This window comes from Eschscholzia californica, unplaced genomic scaffold, assembly GCF_041429995.1.
Source record: "Eschscholzia californica isolate CP2 unplaced genomic scaffold, dmEscCali1.0.p SCAF_3, whole genome shotgun sequence".
In the NCBI taxonomy this organism is placed as follows: domain Eukaryota; kingdom Viridiplantae; phylum Streptophyta; class Magnoliopsida; order Ranunculales; family Papaveraceae; genus Eschscholzia; species Eschscholzia californica.
Window position 1 is genome coordinate 9703876 of NW_028238420.1, and position 27018 is coordinate 9730893.

A 27018-nucleotide genomic window follows, 5' to 3' on the forward strand; every position below is an offset into this window, starting at 1 on the left:
CTCTGGTTTGTAGCAATGGAAGAAGAAGAAACAACAGCAACTGAAGAAGAAAATCGTGGAGAGACAAAGAAGGAAAAGTTTGTTAGGGTTTATACACTTTGACTCATGTTTACGAAATTTCCCCCCCAATTTTGTTATCCTTTATGCGGGAATATGCCCGCCTATTTTGTTTTCAATTATTTTAATCAGGGTTTACGAAATTTTAAATTTTTGTAAAGGACGACTAAAAATTGTCCCGGGAGTGCATTAGTTTGTCCCTGTTGTAAATTTAATAGGGACAGATATTGTCAAACTGTCCCTATTTTGAATTTATTAGGGACAAACATAAAATTGTATGTCCCTATTAGGCCATTTTTTTGTAGTGATTCTGGCCAGTCATATCCCAGAGAACCAGAACCCGTGGCTTGTTATAGGAGACCTCAATTGCATTCTGGACCCTTTTGAAAAGTCGGGTGGTAAAGAAGCCCATAATTTGAATATGCTCAATTGCAAGCAAGCCATTAACGAACTAGGATTACATGATATTGGCTTCTCAGGTTATCCTTATACTTGGTCTGACAAACAATTTTAAGGTAACCTCATTCAGGAAAGACTCGATCGCGCTCTGGTCAATTATAAGTGGCTTACCATTTACCCTCAGTCCAAACTCACTCATCTCCCTACTCTTGGCTTTGACCATAACCCCATACTCCTCACCGCTAAAGTTAATTCTTCTCTAGGGCGAAATTTTTTCAAATTCATCCGTACCTGGATGTCCCATCCTAATTGTGCTCAATTCATCAAATCGAATTTGCTCACCCTTCCTAATCCCATTCAAGCCAAACTCAACTCCTTAGCCATTAAGCTTTCGAAATGGAACAAAGAAGTCTTCGGTCATCTGGATAATAACATCAAGTTTCTCACCAAAAAGCTCCAATCTATTAAGGATCTGGACGCTTTTAGGGAGACATTCACTCAGATCGAAACTCTGCTTCTCCCACAGGAAAGTCTGTGGAAAGAAAAGTCCTGAATAGCGAATATCAATCTTGGAGACAAAAACACCCAATACTTTCATGCAAAAGCAACCACGAGAAATCGCAAGAATCAAATTCACTCGATTAAGAAAGATGACAATTCGTGGACCGACGACGAGGCTAAAATCTCAACCATCTTTTCCAATCACCTTCTTAGTATCTCCTCGATTGTTGGCTCAACCCTTTCTCCCAACCTTATTGAGTGTTTCACTCCTCAAATCACTACCACTCATAATGATGCTTTGATCGCAATCCCCTCAGTGGAGGAAATTCGGAAAACTACTTTCTCCCTTAAATCTGGAGCTTCCCCAGGGCCGGATGGTTACCCCCTTCTTTTCTATCAGGCCAACTGGGACACGGTGCAGGAAGACATTAAGCTCATGGTCTCCCAATTCTTTAGCAATGCTACTCTCCAGCTCTTTCCAACCATACTCACATCTGTCTCCTCCCGAAAACCAAAACCCCAGAATCTCCAGCAGATTACAGACCCATCAATCTGCTTAACACTACCTATAAGATCATTACCAAAATTATGGCGAACCGACTTAAGCACCTTTTTCCTGATCTTATCTCCCCTTTTCAGACTGCTTACGTGTCATGTAGGAAAATCATCGATAATATCATTATTAGTCAGGAGCTTATTTATTCTTTTAAAAAACTCAAGGGGCCTAAAAGCTACTTTAGTCTCAAACTAGACATGTCCAAAGCGTTTGACCGCATTGAATGGAGTTATCTAGAACATCATGAGACTTATGGGCTTCTCCCTGCTTTGGATCAATCTCATTAATACTTGCCTTTCTACCAGCTCTATGGCAGTTTTTATCAATAGTCGCCCTGGCTCGGTTTTTGACGTCAGTCGAGGGATCAGACAAGGCGAACCTCTCTCCTCTTTCTTGTTCGCCATTGCCATGGAAAGTCTCAGTCGGTTATTAGAGAAGAACAATAACCACAACCCCTTTATAGGGTTTCCCATCCCTAACTCTAAGCTCACCATCAAACACCTTCTTTTCACCGACGATTGTATCATCTTTGGGCAAAACTCTCCCAAGAATATTATCATCTCAAAGAAATCCTTAAGGAATTCAGCGAGGCTTTCGGGCAGATGATAAATTACTCGAAATCCAACATCTTCTTCTCGAAGAACTCGCACCCAAAATTCAAACGTATGATCATTCGGCACCTCAAGGTACATCAATCTTCCGCGGGAGAAAAGTACCTTGGTACCAATCTTTTCATTGATAGAAATAAAAAACAAGCCTTCCAGCCTCTTCTCACCCAAATAAAAAACAAACTCGCGAAATGGCAAACAAATCTTCTTTCTCAAGCTGGTCGATTGGTAGTTATTTCAACAATCGCAGCGGTCGTTTCCCGATACCAAATGCAGTGCTTTGCCATCCCTAAAGGCCTTTGCACCAGCATTGAGTCCCTCCAAAGGACTTTCTGGTGGGAAAAATCCAAAACCTTTCACACTATAAACTAGTCAGCAATGCAAGCCTCGAAAACTAGGCGGACTAGGATTTCGCCTTCCCATTCTTAAGTTAAATTTTGACGCTTCATTCTCCAAAATCACCGAACCAGCCGGAATTGGATGCATCATTCACGATGACGAAGCAAACTTTATCATAGAGGCAACCGACTCAGTTCGATGCCAAAACGCGGAAGAATGTGAAAGCATGGCAATTCATTTTAGTATGTTATGGGGAATACAACTGAGCATCAATCACGTGCACATAGAGAGCGACAACCAAGCTTTGATCCAGTTCATCAATGGTAACAACGAAAAGCTTCATTGGCAATCTAGAAAGATTTTGAAACAAGCGATGGCTCTTAGAGATAAGTTCTCAAGCATTATCTTCACCTATGTTTCAAGGGAATGCAATGTCCAGACAGACGCTCTTGCGAAATGGGTAAGACGTAATGGTCGGAAAAAGATTTGAAATGTTGTACTTTCTTTTGTTTCTGCTTCACAATAGAGACTTTGTATGTTTTTCTTTGTTTCAATGCAAGTTCCTTTCATAAAAAAAAAATACTACAAGAACCAATGTCTCTTTAATAATTTTTTTTGTTGGGAATGTCCCTTTACTAGTTTTTTTTTTGTTGAAGAAAAGTACACAAGCAAAAAAAGTAAAGCAAAATTACAAGCCCAAATCCGTCGTCATCGCCTCTTTGGGGTGCCATATTCTCCTAACTCTATTTTTCCGCCCCCACTTGGCCAAGTGATCTGCTTGAGTATTGATCGTCCTCGGGCCGTATTGGAACTGGATTTGTTCGAAGCCTCTGCTAAGAGATTTTATTCCTTCCATGTGGTTCTTTGATTGCCAGTTAATATCATGTCTCTGGTCCCTGAAATGATTAATAAGGTTGCAGTTGTCACTTTCAATTTGAAGATGGGAGATTTTGAGCTCAGAAGCCCATTTGATTGCCTGTAGGATCGCTATACATTCACACTCCTCTGCTGTTTGTCCTCTGATGGTGTCCGCCAAGGCTATTATGAAGTCCCCACGCTCATCATGAATAATACCACCAATACCAGCTGGTTCTGCATAACTAGTGAACGAGGCATCGACATTAATCTTGAGAAAAGGTGGTGTCGGAGGCTGCCACTTTGGTTTGTGAACTTTTCTTGTAGATGGCTTAGCTTCCTGGGTACTAGTGTCGTAACACTGAATCATACAAATAGTCTGTAATGGTGTGGCGTCTTTCTTGCCAAAGCTTTTCTCGCATCTCGCTTTCCATATGAACCACATTATTTTAGCCATCATCGCCATGCTTGCTTCCTCCATAGTTTGCCAGAATAATATCCACTCCAGCACCGTGGGGAAGTTACTAGTCCTGATGTTAAAGTGGAGCCAAATAGCTCGGGGCAAAGTTGCAATGCAGCAGAATATGGGATATAGATTCTGTATTCTCACAGAAAGAACACATATAGTTATTGCCGATGAATTTTCCGATTTTGTCCCTTACCGGGAGGCTGTTGGTACAACAGTTCCAGAGGAACAGTTTTATCCTCGGGATGGTTTGAATGTTCCAGATGAATTTCCAATTCGTAACTTCAGCATTATTGCCTCTCATGCGCAAATGAAAATACATTGATTTAATAGTGAATTTGCCAGATTGGGTCAGAGTCCAAATCATGGAATCGTCCATCTGAGGATGAATGTTGATACTAAGAATAGCTTTTCTAATGTCCTCGGTAAAATAAGCATCTATCAGGTCGGTATTCCAGTTGTTATTCGATATCAAGTGAGCTACCGTATCAAAAGGACAGTTGTTCAAATTCGTTATCGGTGGTCTATGGTTGGGAATCCAATAGTCATTCCAAATATTAACATTAGTACCTTTGTTGACATTCCAAAAGATGAGTTTGTTAATTTTGCTAATAGGAGTTGCCAGTGATTTCCACACCCAGCAGTGGTGGTGTTTGGGTTAGACGGTTTAGCTGTTTTCGGGTAATATTTGGCTTTGAGGAGTTGTGCCCAAGGAGCATTCGGGAATTTGAGAAGACGCCAGCTGGATTTACCAAGGAAGGCTTCATTATCGAGAAGGGGTAACCGAAGACCCAGCCCACCATACTGACGCGGGCGACAGATCATCGACCAGTGGATAGTATGAATCGATTTGCTTTTTCCCCACCAAAAAGATCGTTGAATGGTCTCGATGCGATTACTAACACCTTTGGGGATGGTAAAGCATTGCATCTGGTATCGGGGAACGGCCGCCGTGGATCAGCAAGGTGAGTCTCGAAAAAATGTCTACTTCCCCGTACCCTTATGTGGGGCCGCCCGTGACACTTTTTCATGGTTTTAACGTGCTGAAGTCTTTTGCATTGGCAAAGTCTTGGCATTTGACTCTATGAATCATTTCTGACCATACAACGCTGGTGCCTAGTCTTTGCTTTATAAAGATGATTCCAAGTCTCCAACTATACATTCATATTGATCATAAATGAGAGATATCAACATATACAGTTGGACACTTGGACCATGACTTTGGTAAAAATATCTCAATTAAGTGAATGGGACTCGAAATTTTAATTTCTTACAACTTTTTTTTTTTTGATAAAGGTTCTTACAACATATAGTATTTAGGATTATAACTGGAATAAATGAGAAATTTCTTTGTTAAGTCATGCTTCTTGGATTTGGGTTGCTTCCCATTTAGCCCTCAAGCCAACTATTTCCTTTGGCACCCCCAATTGTGGCAGCACATGATTGACTTCCATAACTAACCCCTATGTCAAAAATATGTTAACTTTACATATTTTTTTCTCGAGATTTATTGATTATAGTCTTTGTATCCCTTTCCTCCAACCACGAAGCAAAAGGTGCTAGACTTGATTATAGTTAGGGTAAAGTTCATGAAATTTGTACCTCTCTGGCATAGTTACGGTGATAGACTTATTTTTTTCTTTCAGATTTTTACACATTCAAATTATCTCACCACCTCCTTCAGTTTGTTGCTTTAAGTCCTGGTATAGAACTTCTTGGCACCTACCTTTTGTACAGTTTCATGTTTATCCTCGAACATTTTCGTCTTATTTTCTAACAAAATTCACTTTTTATCCTCTATTTTTTCGTAAATAGAAGTTTTACCTCATTTTGTTTGTCTCTTTTTGTCCCCAAATTACTTATCACGACTATTGCTTCTCTATATTCGCTGCAAATTCATACACATTATAAGTAGTTACTACTAATTTTATACAAGTACATAATTGAAATTTTAATTCCCTGTTCTTATAAATATTGTTTTTGAGAACTTTTTTCATTTAGTTTAATAGAAGACTAAAAGCAAAGAGGCCCTAATAATTGTCGGCCAAAGGTAAGATCTCCTTGCTATGGGCCGGCCCGGCCTTACGCTTTATATATTTGTATGTATATAGAATATGAGCCGGACCAGACTTACTCTTTATATATGTGTATGAATAGAATATGACTCACTCTACTAGAATGGTTAGAAATCTTGTTATTACTGTTTATATAAAATCCCTAGATGCTAATATATTTTGAGTATAGAACAGTTTTTGGTAAAAAAAGTCTTTTCATGTCACAAGTACTCCTTAAATCAAAGTCAATTGATATAATCTTCACATGATCTTGTATTCTTATCCTTTTTACATCCCTTTCAAGCTTGTAGCAATATTGACCAAAGATTTCAATTTTGAATTTTTTGTTAAGAAGTTTCTTTATATAGACAAACTGTCTTCTTGTCCTTTGCCTATTAAACTCAACCAATTCTTCTATTACTCAATAGAGATAATGAAAATTAAGATGAAAATACCAATACTAGTCTCTTTACTTTTGGTCTTAGTTCCATTAGCAACTTCACAAAGTTCAGTTCAAAACATTCTTGAATGTCTTAAATCTCAAGATTCTCAAACACCCATCCCTGTTTATACTTCAAACAATGTAAATTACACATCTCTTTTACAATTCACAATAGCAAATATAAGATTTTTATCTTCTGATACTCCAAAACCCATTCTTATAATCACACCATTACTTGAATCTCATGTTCAAGCATCTGTAATTTGTGCTAAAAAACATGGAATTCTTATGAAAATTCGAAGCGGAGGTCATGATTATGAAGGTCTTTCTTTTATATCAGATGTACCATTCTTGATTCTTGATTTATTCAAGCTTAGATCAGTTAGTATTGATTTAAAAGAAGGAACTGCATTAGTTCAATCTGGTGCAACTCTTGGTGAACTTTATTATAGTATAGCAGCAAAAAGTAAAGTTCTTGGATTTCCTGGTGGAGTTTGTCCAACTGTTGGTATTGGTGGGTATTTTAGTGGAGGTGGGTATGGAAATATGTTGAGGAAATATGGTCTTGCAGCTGATAATGTACTCGATGCTCGAATCGTCGACGTTAATGGAAGAATTCTCGACAAAGCATCGATGGGTGAAGATTTGTTTTGGGCTATTAGAGGTGGTAGTGCTGGTGGAAGTTTTGGAGTTATTCTTTCATGGAAGATCAAATTAGTTCCTGTTCCACCAATTCTGACAGTTTTTAGAGTCAAAAGAGCTATAACACAAGGAGCCACTCAGCTTGTTCATAGATGGCAAGAAGTTGCTCATAAACTTCCTAATGAACTTTTCATTAGGGCTGTTTTAAATGTTGGGCAAGATCCCACACAAAAAGGTAAAAAAACAGTTTCAGCTTCATTTCCTTCCATGTTTCTTGGAAAGATGGATGACCTTCTTATTGTCATGAAAGAGAAATTTCCTGAGATGGGTTTAGAGCGAAAAGATTGTATCGAAATGAGTTGGATTCAATCAGTACTTCATTACAATAATATTCCTTATCAATCACCATTAGAAGTTTTGTTGAATAGAACTCAACCCAAAAGATATGGTAAGTTAAAATCAGATTATATTCAAGAACCCATTTCTCAAATTGGGTTAGAAGGATTATGGAGAGTATTATTAGAAGAAAAGAGACCGGCGATGACGTTAAACCCGTATGGTGGAAGAATGAGTGAGATTTCCGAGTCGGAAATTCCTTTCCCACATAGAAATGGCAACATATATAAGATTCAATATTTAGTTGCTTGGGAAGCAGGAGAAAGTGTTGAAGAAACTCAAAAGCATATAAATTGGCTAAGGAAACTTTACCAATATATGGAACCTTTTGCTTCAAAATCTCCAAGAGGTGCTTATATCAATTATAGAGATATTGATATAGGTCAAAGTAAAAATGGTACGGCCAACTATTTACAAAGTAAAGCTTGGGGAAGCAAGTATTTCAAGAACAACTACGAAAGATTAGTAAATGTGAAGAGCAAAGTTGATCCTGAAAACTTTTTCAGAAATGAACAAAGTATTCCAACTCGTTCATAAATACAAACACCACGATATCGATTATATTTAAAATAAATTGTCACTTTATAGTTTATAGTTAATTACTTATTACTTACATATGAACTTTGTATGTTCATTTTATGAATTAAAATAAGTGGATGCATTCTTCTCTCTATTGCTTCCTGTTTTGCTATCACATGTTGGCATCAATAAGTATTAAAATGGGTGGACATGAAAATTTTGAGTAGGTACTGAGAATACCCTAACTTTATCATTTATCAATACCACCTAACTCAAAAAAAAAAAAATTCAATTTAAATTCCAAATTGTTGCAGGAATCTTTCATTTCCATGTGAACGTTAATGGATTCTTTTAACTCTGATGTAAAGATGTATCTGTTATACAATATCTTAGTTTTTTTTTTTTTTTTTTTTTTTTGTTGAAGGAATATCTTAGTTGTTAGGAAATGAAAATTTTGGAAGGATTATGCTTTCAACTCTTTGGAATCCGGCTCCAACTCAGAGATGTTCACAAAGATCTCCAGTTTAATTTCTTTTCTTTCTTTTGGCAGGATTATGATAATGGAAGGGTTATTATAATTTAAATTTTCTTAGAAAGGGTTATGATCATCCCAATGAAGTTTTCAATCTTTTTTTTCCTTTCAAAAGTAATTTACTCTAATTTAGAGGGTGCTTGATTTTTTAGCACTTAATCACTTAGTAAGTGATATCACTTGTAAGTGTTATGGCGTTTGTTTTCCATCACTTCTAAGTGCTTGATTTTTATTTTTATATCAATTCTAGATGTCCTAAAATGAGAAATTGTCTATTTTGACTGTAAAGTAATTGCAAATTTTCATTATGCTCGCGAATTTGGATACAAGAGAATTACGGTTTATGAATTCTTAGTATTGAAAATATTAACCTCAAATAATTGAAAATTATGAAGGAGAAAGAACTTACGTTGCATCATGGAGTTTGGGTGGTTCCGTCAGGGCCGTGCCTGAGAATTCGAGGGCCCGGTGCCAAAATTTAATTAGGCCCCCTTGTACAATCAAATGTAAAAATGGTGCATTTCGAAAGGAAAATAACGAACGAATTGAAAATAATATTTTCTTTCTTAGTTCTTCAAATTTTCAGATTTGTGTTTTTTCGTGCCATAGATAAAACTACACAAATGAAATAACTAATCAATCATACAATATTTAAAATTAAACAGTAAACTTAGTTAGATTGTTTTCGGGAGTTGAGTACGAAATATTATCGTCATTACAATGACATTGATACATATTAAAATGATGAACACGGTAACCGCCTAATTTTAAACTCTTAGTCCAAAGACCAACTAAAGTATGACTAAGTCCAACAACATTATTTATATATTAATAACTTAAGTTCAATAAACCATGAAATCTGTCTCCTCTTCAAATAGAACTTAGGTACAATTATGACAAAAATAATACTACAAAGAAAAATAAAATAAAAATACCAGTATAGGATGAATTTGATAGAATCGTTTCAATTTGGATATACTTTCTTTTGTTCCTCTTATTTGTAGAAGCTACAAACTTGAATGATGTTGTATATAGGAAGACAATATCCAATCTAGTATGCTACAATAAACCCCAATTCTTTTTTATAATCTAAAAAAATAAACTAATAATTTATGTACAGACATTTAGAAACCTAATATTTTTGTAAAAAATAATAATACTATAGTTTTGTAAAAAATAATAATAATAACTTTATAAGTGGAAACAATGGGAGAGGTTAAAGGAATTAAGATTTTTTTTTTCTCTTTTTGGCATAATTGTGACTTTACTTTTTTTTGGAAGGATAATTGTGACTTTACTGTATCAATAGAGAGTGGAAAGTTTCTCCCAATTTTGCAGTAAGGGAGAAATAGAAAGTGGAGTTATGGTAGGTAGTTATTCCCACATGCAATGATGCACCAATAGAATAGTGAGAGAGAAACAAATTTCCCTATCATTAAGCCTACAATTAATAGGTTTTATAGAGAGAGATTGAGAGAAACACTAATCTTCCGTGTCCCTACTCATCTCCCATGTAATCTAACGGTACTTATAACAAGAAAAGGAAAATTGTGGGCCCCAACCGGTGGTGGGCCCAGTGCGGGCACCCTGCCCGCACTGGGCACCACACGGCCCTGGGTTCCGTGATTAATGAAGGAAAATATGTGAAAAAAATTAAGGAGAAAAACTTAGGTGAAGGATGAGTGAATAAGGAAAAGAGTCATTGGTAAAGTCATAAAAAGATCTGTTTTTTTTAAACCATTGAAACCCTTTTCATTCATAAGTGATTAAATCACTAATTTACATGGCAAATAGTAATTCCTCCCTGTTCAGCGACATGAGAGTTCTATAAGTAAATTCTAAGAACTTCGAATGTAAAGTACCTCATGAGGTGAGAGAACTTGGACTAGACTCTGACGAAAAAGATAGAAAAAAGATGAAAGGATCTTAAAGATCACGAATAAAAGGACCCTAAAGGTCAACAAAATATTAAATAATACAAAATAAAGAAAATACTAATTTAAATCTCCGTCGCTTTCGCCGGAAAACCGCCATTGTCGCAGGAACCGTCGCCGGAAAACCGCCGCCATCACCGAAAAACCGCCGTCATCACCGGAAAACCGCCACCACCATAGAAAAAACCGCCGTCATCATCGGAGGACATAATTAACTCAGCAAGTCTCAACGAGTCAATTCCTTCTTCTTTGTTACAAGTATTCGCCAACCACCACAGAAGAACCGGCAAGTTTATAAAGAAAATATCTATCATCTTTTGGAATTTCAACTCCCGGATCAGATTTAAAGACAGATAATCCTCTTGGAGTTCAAACCCATAATAGACTTGTTTATCAAATTTATTTTCTTCTAGATTCCTAACTCTTCTTACCCTTTTTTTTTCTCTCTCTCTCTCTCTAGAAATTTCTTTTCTACAAAACCACAACAATCTTCATCTCCATCTTCTTACTCACAGAGAACAAGAAGAAGAAGAACCAGATATGAATTTATCAGAGAAGATGAAGAAATGTCAAGATTATATGGAATCTTTAGAAGAAGAACGTCGTACGATTCAAGTCTTTCATCGTGAATTACCTCTCTCTCTAGACCTAATTAATCAAGGTAACAACAACCTCTTTTACTTTCTCTCTCTAACTTTCTCTTTTCAACTCTCTCTCTCTCTCTGTCGCTCTAACCTTTTGAAACTTTTGATTTTGATTGTGTAGCGATAGAGAAGTGTGGGCAAAGATTAGAAACTAGTACTGATGATGATGATTGTGAAGAAGAGAGAACAACAACCCCCATCCTTCTTTCTTGTCAACGCCGCCACTTTAAGATTTCGTCTTCAAGAAGCAGTAACTATTTGAGAGAGAAATTGTTGTTTGTACAATTTAGGGTTTACCAAATCCTAGAAAAAATCGGTGGGGAATGGTGGACAGTGATAAAGCAATGTTTTCCAGATTTTCTTATTATAGATCTAATAAGATAAAGCAAACTAACAAAGAGGAAGATCCGGAGGAGGAATCCCTCCTCTGGAAAACAACAAGATCTAAGTTTCTTTCTCTGAAAAAACGGTTATTTCTAAAATCTAAGTTTCTTAGACGTTATGATTAAAAAGATCTTTTTCTTATCAATCTTTTTAGTTATAATTATAATGGTAATTAATATACTCGGAGAAGGATAAAAATGTCTTTTTTAGCACAAAGAAAGTAACTGCACAAAAATAAGCTTCAAGTTGGAGCTTACTTTTTTACACTTACTTTGGCCCCACTTACAAGTGATATTCACTTATTAAGTGAAAAAACAAACGGCCTAAAACTGCCGGCCCGCACTTATTAAGTGAAAATCACTTAATAAGTGCAAAAACCAAACACCCTCATTTAATATAACACGAAATTAGACTAAATACAAGATTTAAAAAAGAAATTATTGAAAAGACAAGTTATATTTTTTTTTGTCAAAAATCTAAAATTTGAACTTACTTTGTTAAAACTCAAATATTTGTATTTTGTTAGGTTAAAAACCCAACATTTTTCGTAAAGCTATTACAACAAGGCGGTTACAGAGTTGTTGCAAGGCGTTGTAAAGTTGTTGCAAAGGCCTTGCAAAGCTTTTGCAAGTATTTGTAAATTAAAAAAGTAATCAGGGAGCTGAAGACTAAAAAAAATTGACTATTCATTTTTCACCAAATCAAAAAATTTACAGTGAGTTTTGACCAAATTTCTCTTAATATAACAATGAGAACAATCAATACTCAGTGAGTTTTTTATACCTTTGAGAACAGTCAATACCCAGTTGCCCTATTTTTTATACCTTTAATAACCTAAAAATTGACTATTCGTAGAGGGAAAATGTGTTTATTCTGAACTTAATGCATGTCCTCAAATCATTGTGTCTTTCCGACGCGAAATTTTTTGTACCAGTGCCTCGAAATATGAGATTCTTTTTTCCTACAAATTCTCTAGATCGCTTTCTTTTTGTTCTCATGATACTCGTCTTTCTTATCGTGGAACTCTCTATACTTCCCAAAAAATTTTCACGAATATCACATGGACTTAATTTTCTTTCCGAGCGTTTGATATAGTTTTCTTCTGGAAATCTCATCGGGACGAGTTCTTACGACTTTTTCCTTGATACATTGAAAGGGCATATGCTAAATAGTAGATCCATTTGAGTGACATATGCTAACACAACTTGTCTTTCTACCAACAGTAGGTGGTCGGTGTCCATGACTCTCGAATGGCGGGTTCGTCGGCCAGAGTTCGTGTCTTTCGTAGCTCTAACGTTGGTGGAAGAACTAGCTTAGGATTAGGCTCCGCTCCACGTCTGACAAGTTCACAAATCTGACAAGTTCTCCATCGAAATTGTACACCCCTGAAACCAACACATTTTTCACCACTTTCTCTGAAGACGCCCATGTTCCAATGATTAAAAGGTAAAGTTAACATTAGGGTCAATGACAAAGTATCGGCACTAGCATTTGGATCACAAACTAACGGTTGTTAACGACCGTCACTAGTCAACTGGGTCAACGGTTAGTGTGTGACCCAGACCTTATAACGGACAAACTCTTGACCCAAATACTAATATCGGTACTTTTCTTTGACCCTGACGCTAAATATCCCTAAAAAATAATGTAATAAGTTTGTTGAGCTTTAGGCCTATTTCATGTTGCTGGGTTAGGCCTCTTACATGATGTATCAATGCCTTGTAACAACTAACCTAGATCGTAGTCGATTTCTCAGAAAAAAAAACATAAGAACAAGCTTGGGCCACACTATAATCTAGGCTGCGGCTTTAAGGCATAAATAATAATCTTCGGGGAATAAATTCTCTAAGGAATCTATGTTTTTCTGTACATTTTTAGGGGCATATTATTTTTAACCCAAAAATTAACTTGATCAAACATTGCCCCCTAATCTTCATATTCTCTATCACATTCACCACCACAACTTCCTACCACAATTCTGACCACCATTGCCACCTCTTTTCTCTCTCACCCACTATTATCCCCTCTCGGTCTCTCTATCTATCTCTCACACTATATATGTCTCTCAATCTCTCATTGTTTCTCTCTCGATCTCTCATTGTTTCTCGACCGATCTCTCATTGTTTCTCGATTAATCTCTCATTGTTTCTCGACCGATCTCTCATTGTTTCTCGATCAATCTCTCATTGTTTCTCTCTCTCTATCTCTCTCTCTATCTTTCTCTCTCACACACATTGTTCCGGCGAAGGGAAGTGTTTTCTTCGCCGGAACCAGACCTCGAGGAGGAATATTTCTGGCGAAACCCTCCAAGGATTACGCGGCCACAAAAAGTTTCGTGGCCCTAACCATTTCGTGGACACAAAACGTCTCGTGGCCACAAAATATTTCGTGACCACGAACTTTGTGATCTCCTCAAAGAGATCTATGTAGACCACAAGTGAGAAACGGAGAGATAGAGACTACGAGAGAGAGAAACAGAAATTAATCTACAGAGATATATGTCTACAATGAGAGAGATGAGAGTGATCTACAATGAAAGAGGGAGATCTAGAGAGAACGACATAAAGATAGTCGGTGAGAGCGAAAGAGATAGTGAGAAACAGAGAACGAGCGAGAGAATAATGTGAGACAGTGGGAGATAGGGAGAGGGGGGAGGGAGAAGATGAAGATTAGGGGAAAATATTTGATTAAGTCAATTTTTAGATTAAAATAAAAATATGCCCTTTAAATCAATGTTCATTGACTAATTCTTTATGCCCCAGAGAGTTTTCTTTATTCCCCCAAAGTCGCAGCGTAAATCTATCCCATGCCCAGAAATGAGCGGGAGACTCGGGAAAAAAGAATCTAGAAGTCCACATGTCGAAAATGACTACCTCTTTACCTTTTGTACATGATGCACGAGAAAAAAAAAAGACAAGAATGGCGTGAGGAGATAATTTATGGGTTAATTCTGTTTTGGCTCCCAATTTGTGACCAACTCATTTATTTGGCCCACATAAGTGTATGGCAATTCGATCTGGTCCCTCAGGGCAAAAAAGAAACTTCAATTTTTTCAGAGATACCCTTAGGGACCAAAATGGAATTAATTCTGATTTTTTTTTAAAACAATATCAAGGTCACCTCATCTCCATCTCCAATTGCCGCCTCATCATATTCTCCGATGATGGTTGTCAGCCAGCCAATTTTTCCACCGACCTTCAACCATAAAAAAAATTTATTCCTTTTCTTATATTTCTCTCTTCTTCTTTTTCTTCTTCTTCCTCTTATGTCTCTTCTTTTTTTTCTTCCTTCTTCGTCCTTTTTTTTTTCTTTTTTTCCTCTGTCTTCTTAGTCTCTTTCTCTACTCTCTCCCTCTATTCACTATCTGCCGAAGGGGAGGATCCCCTTCGACAAACCTTTGGCTTCCAGACCTTCACGTGAAAGAAACCAGACTCGAAAAACATTGAAATGAAATCGTCACGGTATGGTTTCCAGGCATTCGTCTGAATCTGGAACTCTAGACGAAGGTTCGGTCGACTTTGCCAAACCTTTGTCTGGAGTTCCAGATGTAGACGAAGGTTTAAAAACCAAACCTTCATGGTTTGGTTCCCAAGCCTTGATAATCTGGTTTGCAGACCGTGAAAGTCTCAAAACCAAAACGCCGACGAAGAGGATCCTCCTCTACGATCGACAAAGATTAGAGAGAGAGGATGAGAAGGGAGAGGAAAAGAAGAAGAAGAAAAGAGAGGAGGAAGAAGAACAAGAGAGAAAGAAATAAGAAAAAGAAATAAATAAATATTGTTTGAAGGTCGCCGGAAAGTTAGTCGGCTGACGACCTCCATTGGAGAAGATGATGAGAAGGTGATATGAGATGTAATGAAGTGATGAAGTGAAGGAAATAAGAGGAGATGAGGTGGTCTTGATTTAAAATTAAAAAATCATAATTAATTCTATTCCGGCCTCCAAGAATATTTCTGGAAAAATTAGAATTCTTTTGGCCCTTGAAAGTCAAATCGATCTGTCGAACACTTACGGCGGCCAAAATAGTGAGTTGGACACAAATTGGAGGCCAAAGCAAAATTAACCCATTATTTATTATGAAAAAAATTTAGTAATACCATAGTCCATAACGTGTTGAGAGACAATACAAGATTTCTAAAGAGAAAAAAAAACTAAACAATATTGTCGTCTCAATCAGAAGGGAAACAAAATTTTGTAAAACTATATACTGAAAGAGCCTTCCACTGATCGTCTACATGGGCAAACAAATTCATCAAGCGAATAATGGAATTGGTTTCATACATGTAACAGTTATTATACTAGAGAAAGAATTTAGAAATGAAGCTTAATCAGATGCTGATACTTGATTTATTTCTCGATTCAATCCTTCTCTTGCTAAAAATGACATTAATGATGACCTAATAATAAGATCTTACCTCTAACGGATAATCGATGTTTTGAAAGCTAGTTAAATAGAAATGGAAGAAGGCGAATTTATTTTGATACACTAGTCCGAATTCAGTTTATGCTCATAACATATTATTAACAACAAAATTGTGTCATGTTTGTTCTAAAGTGTTATTTCTGTTCATAACATATTACGACGAGAAACAAAAAAAACGATTTATTGAAGTTGAAAAATCATAACATAGTATGGGAATTCGCGGTATTTTACAAGGAGAAGGGATTTTTGGTTATAAAAAATTCAATTTTGGACCTCATCTTAATTATTGTTTTCTTTCTTCAGTCATTTTATCCGAAACTAAAATTAGTTCAAATTTTTTTTTTTTGACTAAACGTTTATGTTTGGCTAAGTTTAGGACTAATTGGCCTTTTTGTGATGTACAATACATTTTATAACCATTGTTTCTTAATACAATACTAGAGTATAGTCCGTGCCTCCGGCATGACATTATTTGTTGATCATGTTAGTAGACGAAGACAAACTACAATCATAAAATGAAAAGAGGCTCCGATCAAATTCTCACAAATTTATCTCTAAAGAATCACCGTAAAAAAGTTATTATGACACATGACCAAAACAAATTTAAGAAGGAAATAGTGAGTAGTTGACTTAAGAGGGTGCCCAACTATATAAGTGGGGAATTATATCTTAAGAAGTAGTTAAATTAGTGGAAGATAATCCAGTGGTGAAAATTTAACGACAAGTATTTGGCGAAAATCAGATTTATGATTGCAAATTATGATATGGCAAAAAACCTATGTCATTTGTTATATAGATAAGAAACAGTTGTCTGAAAGATTCTTTAATATGTACCTTTGTACGCTCGTTTACTATATGTCCACATTTTTTACATTTCTCTTATATTATTCTTCTTGTCAAAATATCTTATTTGTTAGGTGCCATGTTCTATTTTTTTTTTTTTTTGTTGAAAAATTGCATCTATTAAACTTTTAACGTGCGATTACAGTATAAAGAAATTAACATAAATGGAACATTCTTCCAAATCTTTGAACTATTCTTCCTTCTCGCCCATTTAGCCAACTTGTCTGCTTGGACATTTAACTTCCTGTTTGAGTATTTGAAAATGACGCTTCCTAGCTTTCGTTGTATGTCTTTAATCTTTCGAATGTGGATGTTGGACTGCCACTGCACCTGATGATTACTGTCTTTCAGATGCGCTATAAGATTACTATTGTCACTTTCGATGATAACCGAATTGTGGTTGTTTGTTTCTGCCCACTTGAGGCCATGAAGGATTGCTAAAGCTTCACTTTCTTCACTTGATCTAGCTCTGGATGTCGTAGCTATAGCCTCTAGAAAGGTGGTGCCATGTTCTATTTGTTATGAGTTGTTTTATATGTTATTTATTTTATTATAAAATAGCTAAATCTGAATAAATTATTATCAATAATGGTATCAGCATCTTTCTGCTATGATTTCAAATTGGCGTTGCATTACATGATTTTATAATCGTAGTGTAAAAGTGAAAAATATTTGATATTAATATTTTAATATAAACTTTATTTCTCTCATCAAAAAAATATAAACTTTATTTTTTATTCTTAATATGTCTGTAGAAACTGAACACTGGCCAGCTTTGAATAGGTCTAAAAGTCAAAGGACCTACGAGCAGGTCGACACGTATCGAGATCACCAGGGAGGTGAATTCGAAAGAGTTCTGTCACCTAATTTCAGAACTGGAAGTCGACACAAGTCTCTTAGGCGCCTTGAACTTTGCTTTGATTCTAAAATCCACTAGACCACCCTTGGTCAAAACTCTACTCTAGACTATAGAATTCAATTCTTTAATTGCAAAAACACCCGAAAACACCCGAAAACACCCGTCTTGTTATGAAAGAAGTGTATGCCCATTGACCAAGGTGCCTATAATGAAGAGTGCTTTTAGCACAAATACTTGGTTCATGTGGGCAGGAACATTTTGGCTGGATAAGTGAAGAAATTAAAGATTCTTAGTGGAGAAGCTAACTCCACACCTCATGCTTGAGGTGTCTCATGATGGTCAATCCAGCCATGCATTTAAGGCTATATATATAGCTTTTCTTTCACTCTTTAGTAGATAGAAAATATCAATACAAAATGAGCAGTGAGCAATACAAAAACCAGTGAGTTGAATATTGAGTTAGTTGAGTAATAAAATCTCATATCTTTGGTTATTATCTCATATCAATAGGGTCATTAATCTCAATACGTTATCAGCACGATAGATTCTACAAGCAAATTAGAAATTCAGTCATAGACGAGGGGTGGTTTTGAGACCTATCTGAAGATCAAAGTAAGTTGTATTAATACTTTTCAAATGTCAAATCTAACTAATATAAATTTTGCAGCTCTTGACTTATCAGGAAGAAACTATATTAATTGGGCTCTGGATATTGAATCTCATTTAGAAGAAAGGAATCTAAAGAAAACCATAGCGGAGGGTAATAACGAAACTTCTCAGAATCGTGTGGCTGCACTGAATTTTATCCGACATCATCTATATGAAGACTTACAGTCGGAATATTTAAATACGAGAGACCCTCTATTACTATGGATTGGTTTAAAGAAACGTTTTGATCATTTAAAAAGAGTTATCCTTCCTAAGGCCCTAAATGACTGGCTACATCTAAGACTACAGGATTATAAAACTGTTTCTGAATATAGTTCTGTTCTGTTTAAAATAACGACAAAATTGGCACATTGTGGTTTTCCTGTTAGTGAAGAACAAATGTTGGAGAAAACATTTTCAACTTTTCATGCTTCTAATTGGAATTTGCAAGAACAATATAGAAACATGAATTTTAAATGTCATTCGGATTTAATTTCGTGTCTTTTGGTTGCGGAACAAAATAGGGAAGTAATTATGAAAAATACAGAAGTCCGTCCAACTGGATACACTAACTTTTCTGAAACATATTCCACATCCGTCTCTACTGAAAGACCGAAATGTAACCAAAAGGGTCGTGGTCGTGGTCGTGGTCGTGGCAACTACCACAATAAAAATTCGGAGAAAAATGATTGTGGTGACGATCAAAATAATGATAACAGAAGCGGTGGTTACCGTTCTAGAGGTCGCGGTCGTGGCTACGATCGAGGTCGATGGACAAATAACTCGGCTAACAGATACAAGCCGTATAATCGGCAAAATAAAGGAAAGAAGGTGGTAAATGAACCTTCTGAAATGAAGAACCAACCCTGTTTTAAATGTGGTATGACAGGGCACTGGCAAAGAACGTGTAGGACTGCTAAACATCTAGTAGATCTTTATCAGGCATCCTTAAAGAAACGTACTGCCAATGTAGAAACAAATCATATGGAAATCAATGATTCTTCATGTAACACCAGAATGGATGTATCTGACTATTTAACTGACGATGTTGAAATATATCTTACTGAAGTCAGGACCGAGTCAAAGGTCACAGATTATGGGATTAATCTGAATGGAGCTGCATCGCTGTTGCAGTACCCCATCGAAGAAAAGGATATCTATGGTAGTGGATATGAAGACCTTACTAGTAATGAGTTCGATCAATTACTCGATGATGAGTTTGACGAAATGATTAATCGAATTCGTAACTCTCCTTAGTAGTGTTTTTATAATATTTCAGTTGTTGTAAATTTTGTATTATATTAATGTTTTACTGTATAATAATGTAATATATAAAACTTACATGTTTTCTATCAATATCTTATGTTTATTTTTATTTTTATTAAGGTATGAATTCTAGAAGTACATTTTTAAGAGATGATGAAGATATTTGTCTGGCAGACAGTGGAACTACGAATTCCATCTTTCGAAGTAAAAAGTATTTCTTGACTCTGAAATTATGTAAGGCTAATGCGATTACTATCGCTGGTTCATCTAGTCTCATTGACGGCTCTGGCAGAGCAATTATAATATTACCAAGTGGTACAAAGTTAACCATTGACGATGCATTGTATTCGAACAGATCTTTGAAAAATCTGTTAAGTTTTAAAGACATACGTCGAAATGGTTATCACCTTGAGACTAGAGATGAAAATAATGAAGAATATTTATACATTACTTCAACTGCTTCGGGTCAGAAGCATGATCTCGAGAGATTGGCATCTCTCTCCTCAGGATTGTATATTACAAGGATAAAAACGGTCGAATCTTATGTTGTCATAAACCAGAAGTTTTATGATCCAAGTGTGACGACACTTTGGCATGACCGTTTGGGACATCCAGGATCTACCATGATGAGTAGAATAATTCAAAATTCTCAAGGACACCCACTACAGAATCAAAGGATTCTAATAAGCAAGGATTTTACTTGTACACCTTGCTCATTAGGGAAATTAATTGTAAGACCATCTCATACAAAAGTGCATATCGAATCTCCTAAATTTCTAGAAAGGATCCAAGGAGATATATGTGGTCCTATTCACCCGCCATGTGGACCGTTTCGATATTTTATGATATTGATAGACGCCTCTGCTAGATGGTCTCATGTAAATCTCCTGTCTACTCGTAATAATGCATTTGCAAGGTTGCTTGCACAAATTATTAGATTACGAGCTCATTTTCCTGATTATCCGATTAAGTCAATACGCCTTGATGGAGCAAGCGAATTTACATCAAAGGCTTTTGATGCATACTGTATATCAGTTGGTATTGATGTTGAACATCCTGTAGCTTATGTTCATACACAGAATGGTCTAGCAGAATCATTCATAAAACATATACAACTGATTGCACGTCCGATATTGATGAAAACCAAGTTGCCGGTTTCTGCATGGGGATCTGCAGTATTACATGCTGCTACTTTGATCCGCCTACGACCAACAGCGAATGGTCAACATTCTCCTTTGCAACTTGTTTTGGGTCATCAACCAAACATAGCGCATTTGCGTATTTTTGGATGTGCGGTGCACGTGCCAATTACACCTCCTAAACGGACAAAATTCGGACCTCAACGGCGTCTGGGGATATATGTTGGTTTTGATTCACCATCTATTATCAGGTATCTAGAACCCACGACAGGTAATACTTTCACTGCAAGATTTGCAGATTGTCATTTTGACGGGACAATTTTCCCGCCATTAGGGGGAGAAAATTCGTCTGCAGTGAATAACAAACAAATTGAATTATGTTGGAGTACACAAAGTTTATCTCATCTTGATCCTTATACAAATCAATCTGAACTAGAAGTAGAAAGGATAATACATTTGCAAGGCATTGCAAATAAACTACCGGATGCATTTAATGATGCAGCAAGGGTAACAGAATCATATATCCCTGCTGCTAATGCTCGTGCACGAATTAATATTCCTGGAGGACCAGGAGAAACCGTTATAGCAAATGAGTCGTCTAAGGCACGTCAGAAACGTGGACGACCAATTGGTTCTAAAGATACTATCCCTAGAAAGAGGAAGAACCAATCACAAAATAATAGTTCTCTAGAAGAGACTATTAATGATACACCCACACTTTCTGAACAAATACCCCTTGAAGAGGGTGAAGCCCTTGATGAGGCAGAGATACCAAACAATGAGGAAATCTCTATAAATTATGAATGTTCGAAAGAAGTGTGGGACCGAAATGAAACAATTGTCGACGAGGTATTCTCTTTTGCAGTAGCAACCTCAATTCTAAAAGAGAATGATGATTATGAACCACGCTCTATTGAGGAATGTCGAAAAAGACCTGATTGGTCGAAATGGAAAGACGCAATTCAGGCAGAACTAGATTCACTCAATAAGCGTAGTGTTTTTGGACCTGTAATCCTAACTCCTAAGGATGTAAATCCAGTTGGGTTCAAATGGGTTTTTGTGAGAAAACACAATGAAAATAATGAAATTGTTCGCTACAAAGCACGACTTGTGGCACAGGGTTTTCTACAAAAACCTGGGATAGATTATGAGGAAACATATTCTCCTGTTATGGATGCTATTACATTTAGATATTTAATTAGTCTGACGGCTCAAGAAGAACTTCATATCCATCTATTAGATGTCGTTACTGCGTATCTATATGGCAATCTAGATACTAATATTTATATGAAAGTTCCTGAAGGATTCAAACTACCAGAAGGAAAACCACGTATCATGTATTCACTAAAACTTAATAGAGCCTTATATGGTTTAAAGCAATCAGGGCGAATGTGGTACAATCGTCTCAGTGAATACTTGACCAAGGAAGGTTATGTAAATGATCCGATTTGTCCATGTGTGTTCATCAAGAAATCAAATATTGGATTTGCTAGCATTGCAATATACGTTGATGATATAAACTTAATTGGGACAGTTGAAGATGTCTCAAAAGCTGCAGAATATTTGAAGAAAGAATTTGAGATGAAAGATCTTGGAAAAATAAAATTCTGCATTGGTTTACAAATTGAGAGGAGCACAAGTGGCATACTTGTTCATCAAAATTTATATACTGAAAAAGTCTTGAAAAGATTTCACATGGACACTTCATATCCTCTTAGTACTCCAATGGTTGTCAGATCTCTAGATAATATAAAAGATCCTTATCGTCCTAAAGAAGATAATGAAGCACTACTTGGTCCTGAAGTACCATATTTAAGTGCAATTGGTGCTTTATTATATTTGGCTCAATGTACTAGACCTGACATCTCTTTTGCAGTAAATTTATTAGCCAGGTTCAGTTCGGCACCAACAAAGCGACATTGGATGGGAATAAAACATATCCTTCGATATCTTCGCGGAACTACTAACATGGGGTTATTTTATTCGAAAAATTCGTCCGATGATTCACGTATTATAGGGTACACCGATGCAGGATATCTCTCTGACCCACATAAAGGAGTTTCACAAACAGGTTATGTTTTTACTAGTGGCAGTACAGCTTTCTCATGGCGATCAAGTAAACAAAGTATGCCCGCTACATCTTCTAACCACTCAGAGATTATAGCTCTTCATGAAGCTACCAGAGAATGTGTATGGCTCAGGTCTATTATTAGCCATATTAGAATTTCATGTGAACTCCCTGAAATTACAAAGTCACCTACCATTATTTATGAAGACAATGCGGCTTGCATTGCCCAAATCAAAGAACGAAACACATTTCGCCAAAGTTATTTTTCTCACACCATCTACAGAAAAATGGAGAAATTGATATTCGGAAGATACAATCATGTGAGAATTATGCTGACTTATTTACCAAGTCTTTGCCTACCACAACATTCAGAAAACTAGTAGAAGGTATCGGAATGCGAAGCTTGAATAATCAGATGGTGTAAATCTACAACGGTCCACAATATGATATTCATCAGGGGGAGAATATTATCATTTGGAGTTTTTTTCACATCACCAGTACTGGATATCTACGCTCTGTACTCTTTTTCCTTCGTCCAGTTTTTGTCCCAATGGGTTTTTCTGGCAAGGTTTTAACGAGGCAGCTTTTTGCGTATCCAGTGTCACTTGGTATCTCTCACTAGATTTTTCTTACAATATTTTAAGCAATGGTCATCCAAGGGGGAGTGTTATGAAAGAAGTATATGCCCATTGACCAAGGTGCCTATAATGAAGAGTGCTTTTAGCACAAATACTTGGTTCATGTGGGCAGGAACATTTTGGCTGGATAAGTGAAGAAATTAAAGATTCTTAGTGGAGAAGCTAACTCCACACCTCATGCTTGAGGTGTCTCATGATGGTCAATCCAGCCATGCATTTAAGGCTATATATATAGCTTTTCTTTCACTCTTTAGTAGATAGAAAATATCAATACAAAATGAGCAGTGAGCAATACAAAAACCAGTGAGTTGAATATTGAGTTAGTCGAGTAATAAAATCTCATATCTTTGGTTATTATCTCATATCAATAGGGTCATTAATCTCAATACGTCTGACTTTGTTTTATCTAATTTTCTTTTTTCTATTCTTGGACACAAAATATAACTTCAACAGCTATGAAGATCCACATGTGAAATTTTATCTGCTTCACTGAAATTCAAATCAATAATGAAAAACCAACAGTATAAAAAGCACTTCTTAGATAGAAGAATGATACCAATCTCTATACCCCAATCCTTAATTTGCTTTCTGTAAGACAGTTGAGAATATCACACAAACAAATAAGCAACGAAATAAAACCTCGAATGGGTGAAGTTCACTATCAACACAGGCAGATTTCTGCACAAACAAATATCACAAAAGAATATAGACACTCACTAAGCAAAACAAATAAAAAATGTTATTCTTTTTTGCTTTTTGGGTTTTCTTCATGTCCCAAAAATCAAACTTCTTTGACTATAAATTTGAATATCTGTAAGTAAATTTACGTGCACAAGCGTGCTGATGAGAAATTATTCCGATTGTGATTAAGACTTACCTATCAAGCAAACTCTGGCAATTAGCTCCTATATAGCAACGCCTTGAAAGGAATGAGGATCGTGATCTATACATGAATCCTGTAGAAATTTGGAGGTACTTTAGCAAGAGATATTATTAGAACCATAACTGATAGCCTGAAGATTCGAATCGGACATATCTGTCATCCATTTCTTTGGTCCTCCCGCTTCGCCTAAAATGTTATATGCATAAGAAGGCCACCTTAAACTATCATCTTTATTGCAAGATCCTGCTTTTACGCCCATTCTGATTAATTTCTGTGATCTCTCGAGCACTATAAGACTTGAAAATGTAGAAAAGCTATTGCCAACAAAAATATCCGCTCTCAAGCAAACTTCATAGTCAATCGCTGATTGAATCAGGTATGGGTACTTTTTGTAAACATCCCAAACACCCAATTTTTTTTTCTCGAACGGAATGAGACCGTCTCTCCAACCATTTAAAACTGACCCGTCTTCGAGAAGATCATCCGCTACTGCAAGATAAACAATCGTAGGGTCTCTAAGTCCGACAACGTTGCCCACCCGCTCCATGATTTCCCTTTTGCTACTGCAAATTTGGGTAATGCTGTATCTCTGCTCTAGCTTCTTACAGTGAATCATCCAGTCTTTCTCTATTCTCATGTGAACAGCTACATAAGGTGGTGGCTGAGAAGATGTTTTAACGGAATTAACTTTCCCTATCTCTCTAATCTTTGAAATAACTTTTTCTGCTTCCTTTGATATCTCGTCAACGAATACTAAACACTCGAAGACTTTAGCATAGTCCTTAACAGGCCAATGATCATGCCAAAGAAAAGGATTCTTCCCATTAATCCGAATCACTTCAAATGCGTCAGTAATCGGGTCTTCTTTGAAATTTCTTAACTGATCCAAATCTCTCTCCATAGTCCATTTTCTTCCACTACCCTTTCGAAGATCAAACACATTGGTCTTATTGTGAATATCAGAGAACTTTCCCAATTGAACAAATCCATCACAGAGGGAATTGAACTTTTCAAAGTCGAAGATCTTATCAAAAGGAATCGGTTGCAAGAGATCAATTTCTTTATAATACAGAGAAGCACTTAAGCTAGGAAGCAACAAAGTTCGGTTCAACATTCTTGCAGTCAAGAAAGATCTTGCTACTGCGATTTTCTGATTGTTTAACCCCCAAGCAATTTGAGGAACCTCGACAAATTTGTCTACTCTAACTCCATTATGATTTTTGGAATAAGGGAGAAGGGAGGAAGAAGAAGAGCTATTCTGAAAAGAATCAAGGTTGTGTTGTCGGATCCCACCATAGGTAGGGGGGACTGCAAGAAGGAAAACCACTCTGAAGACTAGAGCAATAAAGATCAAAGAGAAGCATCTGCAAACTTTCGAGTTCATATAGAGATCAATAAATCTGACCAAATTCTTCTTAAACTTTGATAAATTCATAACAAGTCTAATTTTTTTTGTTATTGTCGAAGCTCCTTTTTTCCCTACAAAAAATTTCTAGAGAAAGAAAATTGCAGAAATCACCATCTCCTGGTTTCCCTGTTCAATTCGATTCAAGAAACGAAAGACATGTGAGCTTCCGTCAAACTAGCAATTACATTTTACAAGGTCAAACAAAGCATAAAAGATCATAAAACCTCTTTAAGAAAGAAATAAGAAAGAGCATGAATGAAATTTACTCAATTGTACTTCATAGAGAAACAAATATTCAATCATACAACATGGAAATGAAAATATTTGGGTCATTTCGACCGGAATATGTTGAAATTTATTTCCTTGACAAGCTATTGTTAAGAGGAACTTAGCTAAATTCCGGTTTTAGTCGAAATTTCGGAAGGCGTGGAAGTGGAAATATTCCGGTCATTTCGACCAACCCAAATATTTCAAAATTTAATTCCTAGCTCACATGTACATAGAAACACTGATGATGAAAGCAAGAGTCTGAAAATAGAACTCTTCTCATCAAACCCTAATTCAAACAGTAATGGGATTGATCATAGCTGAATACCATCATTATAAATAATTACACAAAGAAATCAACATCTATACAGATTCTAAATCTAAAATCAAATTAAATACCCACATGCATGTGAAATTAAACAAAAATCTAACAACAAACATTCCTTTAAATTCCAATCTACAATTAAGAACACAGTAAGAACAGATCACGAAGCTTCAGAGAGAGAGAGAGAGAGAGAAAGAAACCTGAGTAATGGCGAAATCGAGGCAAATTGAATTATGGGTAATGACGAAAACTCAATCTTTAATAGGTAATCAATCAGCAATAACTCTTCGAAATTCCCAATGAAGGAAAAAAGAAAGATCTAAATGAAGAAGAAGAAGAAGAAGGAGTATATTAGGGATTGATTTGGTGGGTCATGAAAAAGAAGAAGAAAGAAGAGAGAATTTACAGAGAGAAGTACTGAAATTTGACAGAGGTGATCATGAACATTAAATTTGCTTCTTAAAGGAACTGGAGTATTTGACTCTACTGAATACTATTTGTTAACCCTAATTACCCACTCAAGCAAGTACATTCATTCTCCCCTTGAAAAAGGCTCAAATTCCTTTTTGTGCGCCAGGCTTATGTCGTATTGTCGGGTTTAACGCCCTTTAATTAAATGTCAACCCTAACCCCAATCTCAATTCCATATTTCTCAGTTCCTACTGAGGAAGGTAAGCAGTGGGCCCTTGGCCGCCGAAATGCTCGGCTGGCCTGATGCAGAAGTCATCAATAATGCTACCAAGTTGGATTTAAGAATAGTCTCAGCTAAGGGTGGGACTTTGGCTCGAAAATCTGGAACCCGCCATGACCGTCCGAGTCTGGAGGGTTCGGGACCGTCCGAAGTTCGAATCGGTCCGTACCCGTCTGACCGAAAGAGCTTAAGCAGACGTACACGGACATAGGTCCTTACTCGGTGATCCGAT

At 36.4% G+C, this 27018-nt stretch overlaps 2 protein-coding genes and 1 pseudogene across 4 annotated transcripts; 1 reads left to right on the forward strand and 2 right to left on the reverse strand.

Moving 5' to 3' along the window:
• Positions 1 to 3148: 3148 nt before the first annotated feature.
• Positions 3149 to 3796, reverse strand: LOC147548256 (uncharacterized). Its single transcript, XM_086668011.1, has one exon. It carries the CDS (start codon positions 3794 to 3796, stop codon positions 3149 to 3151), a length of 648 nt encoding a protein of 215 aa, XP_086524137.1.
• Positions 3797 to 6019: 2223 nt separating this feature from the next.
• LOC147548257 (tetrahydroberberine oxidase pseudogene) lies at positions 6020 to 7986 on the forward strand (annotated as a pseudogene). The gene has a single exon (XR_015238296.1). The product of XR_015238296.1 is annotated as a tetrahydroberberine oxidase pseudogene (transcript).
• Positions 7987 to 23734: 15748 nt separating this feature from the next.
• LOC147548258 (O-fucosyltransferase 23-like) lies at positions 23735 to 26790 on the reverse strand. Of its 2 annotated transcripts, XR_015238371.1 has the most exons (3): positions 26296 to 26713; positions 24090 to 25629; positions 23735 to 23890 (listed from the first exon to the last, which is right to left on the reverse strand). XR_015238371.1 is itself a non-coding variant. In XM_086671257.1 (2 exons), the coding sequence occupies exon 2, from the start codon at positions 25528 to 25530 to the stop codon at positions 24190 to 24192; it is 1341 nt and encodes a 446-aa protein (XP_086527383.1). In that variant the 5' UTR covers positions 25531 to 25629; positions 26296 to 26790; the 3' UTR covers positions 23735 to 24189. The 2 variants fall into 2 exon arrangements, 1 of the variants encoding a protein (XP_086527383.1); XM_086671257.1 differs by having other exon boundaries at positions 23735 to 25629; positions 26296 to 26790.
• Positions 26791 to 27018: the final 228 nt, after the last annotated feature.

Excerpts from the sequence above, each read along its gene's own strand:
- LOC147548256 (XM_086668011.1), bottom strand. The coding sequence starts at position 3,796 with ATGGAGGAAGCAAGCATGGCGATGATGGCTAAAATAATGTGGTTCATA.
- LOC147548258 (XM_086671257.1), bottom strand. The coding sequence starts at position 25,530 with ATGAATTTATCAAAGTTTAAGAAGAATTTGGTCAGATTTATTGATCTC.